At 40.5% G+C, this 7,259-nt stretch overlaps 1 protein-coding gene across 1 annotated transcript; it reads right to left on the bottom strand.

Moving 5' to 3' along the window:
- Nucleotides 1–2,976: 2,976 nt before the first annotated feature.
- npl (N-acetylneuraminate pyruvate lyase (dihydrodipicolinate synthase)) lies at nucleotides 2,977–7,214 on the bottom strand. The gene is made up of 10 exons (XM_071541547.1): nucleotides 7,140–7,214; nucleotides 6,399–6,486; nucleotides 6,237–6,294; nucleotides 5,449–5,524; nucleotides 5,097–5,189; nucleotides 4,791–4,936; nucleotides 4,609–4,655; nucleotides 4,411–4,495; nucleotides 4,276–4,315; nucleotides 2,977–4,109 (listed from the first exon to the last, which is right to left on the bottom strand). Exons 2-10 carry the CDS (start codon nucleotides 6,461–6,463, stop codon nucleotides 3,964–3,966), a joined length of 756 nt encoding a protein of 251 aa, XP_071397648.1. The 5' UTR covers nucleotides 6,464–6,486; nucleotides 7,140–7,214; the 3' UTR covers nucleotides 2,977–3,963.
- Nucleotides 7,215–7,259: the final 45 nt, after the last annotated feature.

Raw genomic sequence — 7,259 nt, 5'->3', positions numbered from 1 at the left:
AATACTAATACTAGTACTAGTACTAATACTACTACTAATACTAAAACTAATACTAATCCAAATGCTAATGTTAGTAGTACACTGATACTAATACTAAAACTAATACTAATAGTGATACTGATACTAATACTGATAGTAATACTAACACTGATACTAATACTAAAACTAACACTAATAATGATACTGATACTAATACTACAACTACTACTACTACTACTCCTACTAATAATAATAATAATAGTAATTACAATATTAACCACTATTTGCATATAACTAAAATAGTATACATTAGTAGAAAATAGGAATGTGCATTGATTTAATTTCAGCCTCTTTCAAAGGTACAGGCTAAATAATTTTGACAAATGATTTAAATTAGATCAAGATTACATATTTTCCTCCATGTAGCTGCCAACAGTTGATTAAACCCCTCCAAAACAAAACAACTTGTGACTTTTGATTGTGGGAGCATCAAACTGTGAGTGAACACCCAGGTACTGACCTCTCATGTGTGTCCCCTCGGTGGACTCACTGTAGCCACACAGCTCCATCATGAGTCTCCCAGGACACACACTCCTCGCCCAGGGACACTGCAGCTCAGAACAAGGGACACAGCCTGAGGCTAAGGCTGCTGGAAGACACACACAAACAAACACACACACACACACACACACACACACACACACACACACACACACACACACAAAATAACCACTGCACTACTTTGACTCCACACTGTTCTAGGATGGAAATATGCACCAACTCATGTGGAAACATGACCTGAACAAGCTGAGCATTAATAAACAAATGCAAAATAAATTACTGCAAATGAGACAGAACTGATTTTTTTTGGCACACAGCTGCAGTATCCAGAGATGGCTGCTGTGTCTTAGTGGCAGAGTTTTTCCCAAACGCACAGGTGAGCTTTGTGTCACACCACTGTTCCTCCATATATCTGTTCTTCACCCAGAACAACAAGGCCTTGCTGCAATAAGGAACCGCAAGACCCCAATATGAGATCTTTTACAAAACCAGGGAGCAGTGGGAGAAATCACCACACTGTGACTGTGAAATATAGATTATGTTTCATTTGTTACAGTTTTTTACAATTGGTTACAAGCATTGTCTCAATGCTAGACTCACTTTTCAAAACTCTTCACACTGTTAGCACAACAGAAGTCTATGCGGACCAAACTGTGACTGACTCTTGCCTTGCTTTAACACAAACTGCATTGGTTTAACACAAAAGACATTCAATGACCACAGCTTTCAAAATTCTAGAATTCTTTTCTCACTCAAAGTCAACCACCAGCAAAACCATGTGTATCTACAGCCCATTTTGTACTGTAAATGCTTACATACTCTTTTCAAAACTTAAATTTACAAGTTCAAAACCTAACATACATTCAAGTGGACAGCAATTTGCCATCCCATTCCATTGAAATACATTCAAAACCCTAAAAAAAGATGGTTATGGAGACAAATAGTGAAAAATTACTGATTGAAATTATGTAAATGAGACCAACCACAGGTGATTCCCATCTCAGTCCCATCTCATTACCATCTAAGAGTTTTGAAAAAATGGACTCAGTATTGAGAAAAGTTTGTAACCAATTGCAAAAAACTGTAATACCACAATACCATTTGCTTACAATGAGTCAATTCCTGTAACCTGATGAGAAGTGCTAAGATTTCTCTGTGAGTTCCTCAAACTCTGTGAGTGTGTTTCCTGAATCCTGACCAACCGTTTCCAGCTAAAATCACACAGCCGTCTTTCCTGTGCCTCTTTCTCATTCCATTTAGTTCTTTTCTGCCTCCCAGTGCCTCCCTCATGGCTGGAGGCTCTGGAGGTGTCAGAGAAAGAATAAGCAGAGAGCACTGTTCTCAGGTATGATCCAGGTCTCAGTGAGGGCCAGAAAGGGGAAGGATTGAGACAAGGCATGGGCTGAGATGGTCTCAGTTTTCTTAACTGCCAACTGGCTGTTCCAGAGTCCCCCAGCAATAACGTGACTGCTGGAGCGAGACGGATAAATCTGGCTAGATGGGTTCCTACACTGGAAAGTAGTGCCATGTCTAAGGGGCCTATGAGCTGATGTGACATCGGGGATGGGAGAGAGACACATAATGTAGCAGACAGGAAAGCAGAAGTAGGAAAGGTAGTGTAAGTTACAAGGTAATTCCTAGACAATCCTCGCCGTGTGTCCCTATTCTCTGGCTTTCCCTCGATAGACTCCCGCAGACAGACTGCTTAGTCTTTGTGCGCCTGGAGTCTTTGTGCGCAGAGGCTGACAACAGGAGGCTAATGCTACACCTGACGCTGTAGAATGACTGTGGCCAATAAGTACCGGTTCAGCAAGTGGAGCTCAAACCACTCCCTGCAATTAGCAAAAACCTGAAAACCAATTAGCCTCCCCCCCAAGTTTCAGCTAAGCTACTCAGAGCTACACAGTAACAAACAAATAACTCAACAAGTGCTGCTACATCCCAACAAAATGTGCTCTAGTGAACCAAGCCTGAGACAAAACAGAAGATTCTACACTGCAGACAAAATGTGTACTGTGTTCTATTATTTACATACATGTTGATATATCGACACTGTAGTCTCTCTAACCTGTCAGAGGGAAATGAACGGCCCAGATTGAGGAATAAGCCACTAATGAATGTTTACTATGGAAAAGATAGTGGATATAGAAGTGGAGGAGAGGAAGGCAAGGAGAGGAATACAAAGTAACCAAGTGAGTAAACACCACAACCACGAGACATGTACTAGCAAGGACAAAGCCGCACTCTCTCACTGAAGCTAAACACACACACACACGCACACACGCACACACACACACACACACACACACACACACACAAAACACCACATCTTTGCACAAGGACGAGATGTTTTGGCCATGTGATTTGAAAATGTTTCAGGAACAGAGCATAAGCGAAAAAGAGACATCAGTTTATGAATCAGTATGAATCAGTGAATGGATCAGCACATTTATTTGTATGAAATCAGCAACTTGTTACAGTACAAAGATAGGAGTGTTCATAATGTTTTTCCCTTTTTCTGTCATTCAAAAAGTATACTCTAAAAAGCAACTTCAGGACTCTCACACAAAGAATGATTTTACACAGTATAAAATTATATCAAGATAACACTGATGATCTATTAGGAGATTTCACAGCCCTTTTGTAGCAATAAAAAATAAAAATGTTACATTTCCCTGGGCTATGAAAGTTAGTAATTGTACACATTTTACGGAATGATAGCAAAATTATCAGCTAAAAACGTTTGTTAACATGTAAGATTTTTCCTTTACACAGTGACAGATTAAATCTTTAGTTCTGAAAAAATATCTGTCAATAGAGAATGTCCATAGATAATATGTAGATAGAACAATAACCTATAGAAATAACAATAACTATTCTGACTTATTCAACTGGGAATATACAGTAACTTTATGATTCTTGACATTTTTCCCTATGCTACTTGAAGCATAGGGAAACATTTTTTTTTTGTTTTTGCTTTTTTCCCCCAATGGAAAAAAAACTGGTATGTTCCAGTACATTTAAAAGGCACAAAATGTAGTTTCAATCTATGTGTCATCCCTGCTTCTGCTTGTACAGCTTAATAATGTGTTTTAATAAAAACATTTGCTAAACTATAGCCAAGCAAAAACTGTTTTATAAATCAAGTCTGGTCAAATGCAAATCTAACATTCAGTTTGACAAATGGAGGCTAAGTGTGTTTAGTTCCCCTCCTTTATGACGAAAAGGTTTGGTGCAAAGGTAAATGGCTGATGCTAGACTGGTGTGTAAGTCTAGCATCAAAACCAACGCAGTGTGTTCACACTGCAGAGCAGAGCTGGACCCATCCCACAGTCACTGGGAATCTGAAGCATGGACAACAGGACTTAGTCGGGCTGTACAAATCAAGTGGAGTTAAGCAATCTAGTGTGAACATCAGTGGTATCAGTGGTCAGGAAAGATGCTGTGGTATTTCTTTGCGATGGACTGAGCGTGATCAGCAGTACATGGCAGCAGAGGGAGTCGAGGCGGGCCCAGACGCAGTCCTGACAGCTCAATCATCAGCTGCTTGTTTACTCCCACATCAAACCCTGTAAACAACATCACAACAATAGAAATCACAATAGGACAAAATTTCAAAATCACTATGACCAAAGAGCTACTAAGGTGGAGAGAGACAACTAGTCTGGAGACTAGAGACGAGCACTAAGTCAGATCTAATTTGGTAGAAAACATCATCACACTACAATCACTCACCGTGTTTTATGGCATAACAGAGAAGCTCCTGCACCTTGAACTGCTCATGGAAATTAGATAAAGAGGTTAGTAAACAAAATTGATGCAAAATATCAACAGAAACTGAGAGCTGCAGCAGGGGGAAATGTACAGTACCTGTATTGTCCTGGCTTGGGATAGGTCCCCTTTCTCAAATGCTGATATGAGCTGGTTGGCATGGGATCCTAGATAGTTATACGTGCTGAGGGCAGAGAAATTAATAACAACAATTCAAATAATAAACTGTAAATTTGCTAGTGAGACTGGAAGCTGAAAATGCAGTAGATATAAATATAATACAGAGAACACACTGACCTGCCAACTGCTCCGTGGGCGCCCATAGCCAGCGCTGCAAGCAGTTGCTATGGCAAGATGAAAGAAAATGTTTTAGGATCAGGTCAGAGTCACAACTATTGATCAACAGTTTATCGAAGGAGAATACAAAAAAAGGAGAAAGAAACAAGACCAAAACAGATGAAGAGGAAGACAAAGCTGACCTCGTCGACGCCGTACAGCAGTGACCAGTGAGGCGGACTGTAGCTGACACATCGGCCAAAGTCCATCAGGTCAGTTCCACTGAACTTCACACCCCTGAAGGACGGGATGAGCTTCTCAATACCTTCCAACACGTCTCTAGCTGGCACTGGGGAGAAAAAGAGACCATTTGAAATTCAATAACTGGATAACTTCGCTCACCTTAGCTGGAGATGCAGAGTCCCTCAAGGTAGAAATACAGAATGGCATCCTATCAAAAGATGCAAAATGCTTACAATAATGTAACGCATCAAATCAGTGGCACTAACCATTAACACCGGTGACAGCTGGAATATGATAATAGTAGAAGGGCACAGATGGGGCAGCTGAAGCCACCTCCTGGAGGAATTTCCTCAAGGCATCTGAGTTTGGGCGGAAAGAAAGGAAAGAAATTAGGAAAATTTAACCTGTGTAAACATTACATTTTGGTGTTTTTTTTCTTTCCAGATGTGTTAGTCCGAGACATTTTATACAGTGCTGATATGTGAATGAAATGTGAAATGTGAAAGTGGATGGTAGGCAGGCAGTGGGACATCAGTAGTTATCTACATATCATCAGTGTGCATAAACCTTCTTTGAAAATATGGAGATAAAACACTTTCCCCCTCTATCATCACATACCTGCAGTTCTGGGCTTGAAGAAGGATGGTGCAATGACTGCTATCCCATCAACTCCTGCTTCTGCTGCATGGCGAGCCTGAGGGGGGGGTGGAGTGAGGAGGGGGAGGGGGGTGAGTCAACCATAAATGTTAGCTTTTGGTGTCAGTCCCTCAGAATCAAAGAGCAAGGGCTTCTTTCTAGATTCACCATTTTGCACTAACGTTCAGCAATCATACAGGCAGAAATCTATTGTAGAAGAGGAAGAGATACCAATTTCTCCACCGACAGTAGCCTCAAAAGACCAGAATGCATTGCAGCTACAATACATGTTCTGTTTTGAGTAAGGGGTGCGACTCTCACATTTTCTTTTAACTGGAATAACTGGAATACAAGCTCAGGCATATTCTCTGGGAGATGTACAAAGCCTTCCTGAGAAATGTAGGAAATCAGTAACTGAAGTAGGAGCCATCGTTAGGTAAGGAGTGTCGGAGCAAGATGCATTCCTATGGAACTGCAAATTTGCATATAGAATTTTGATTTACAAGTAAAATTACCATGACAGCATATGATCACTTCATTTTTTTAGGAGTTGTTTGAAATTTACATAAGCTACAGTTGAAGCAACAGGTTCTCTTGTCAGTCACGTGTTTTGTTCAAACTGGTATATCAATCTAAACGTAGATGTAGATAACAAAGTGCAGTGTAGGGTAGGGGTGTGGTGTGAACATGTGCTGATGTGTTGACTCATATTAACAGGTAGGAATGTGAATGATGGACAAGTATTACAGTAAACAACCGCTATTACTCACCAGTTCTTGGGAATCTTTCAAACTCAGGCAGCCTACGTGCACGATCACCTGCTCCAACCTGTAGACACAACACTCACAGGCTACTATCAACTGTTTTTTTTTCTCTGTGTCAAATGATGATACAGACACATTTCCATGGAAAGGCCCCATCCGATGACTTACTTGCCCTTGGCTTTCTGACACCACTCCTTCGTCAGCATCTTCCTCTCCTCCACACTGAGAGACATGCCCTCTCCAGTGGTGCCATTCACTGTGGAGAGGAAGATACAGTATGACAGAGTTAACCGGCAAGAGTAGAGCATGAACCAGGATGATGTATTGGGATTGGGGGGAAACGGCTTGTCAAGGAAATTAAATAGTAATCAGGGTAAAGTTTGGTATAATCTTCACAGCATGTGACTTCATGGATTATGACTTGGGGTGTAGGAAACATTGATCAGCGTTTTTCAAACAAGAGGAAGGACAAAGTTTATATCTTAATTGTGTCTATCTTTTGCTATCTTTCTGTTAACAGTTAGATAGCAAGCAGAGCCAGCAGACACAGCGCAATATGTTCCATCAACAGCTTTTTTTTTTGCCAGCAAGGTCAGTTAACATACATTGAGTTAGCTGGAGAGCAAACAACTAACTATACGCACATCGACAGTGGGTGCTGGGTTAAGTGCCGCACATCAGCTGACACTTCGAAGCGTTGTCATGAAATAAAGAGTTAAATAATACTTTGGTGTGCAGGTTCTACTCCTTAACTGGAGAGCAACACATACACTTAGTCCTACAAAACATCCATTAAAACTAAACAAAACAAAACAAAAGCTAAACGTGTCACACCACAGTTGATCCTGGTGGGAACAGAGACGATAGACAATGACAAATATCAAAGATAGAATCCACCTGTAAACTTACCAAATATGTTATTTACATGTTGTTTCTCTATCAAGTAGTCAATGTAAGGTTCAATCACTGAGAGGTTGATTTCACTGTTTTGGGGAGAAAAAAGAACAATAAACATAAACATTCATGGTG

The sequence above is a fragment of the Centroberyx affinis genome, unplaced genomic scaffold (assembly GCF_046629955.1).
Source record: "Centroberyx affinis isolate AG114_WGS23_722 - 3 ecotype Tasmania unplaced genomic scaffold, CSIRO-AGI_Caff_v1 ptg000220l_1, whole genome shotgun sequence".
NCBI lineage: Eukaryota > Metazoa > Chordata > Actinopteri > Beryciformes > Berycidae > Centroberyx > Centroberyx affinis.
The sequence above is the reverse complement of the archived record's forward strand: the minus strand, read 5'-3'. Positions and strand labels throughout refer to the sequence as shown.

Bases quoted from the DNA above. Each gene is read 5' to 3' on its own strand.
- npl (XM_071541547.1), bottom strand. From the start codon at position 6,463: ATGTCTCTCAGTGTGGAGGAGAGGAAGATGCTGACGAAGGAGTGGTGT. The intron at 4,496-4,608 runs GTCAGTGTGTTC...CTCTGCCCTCAG, and splicing joins GCCCACGGAGCAGTTGGCAG to CACGTATAACTATCTAGGAT. The intron at 4,110-4,275 runs GTGAGTGATTGT...TGTTGTTTACAG, and splicing joins CTGTTATGCCATAAAACACG to GGTTTGATGTGGGAGTAAAC.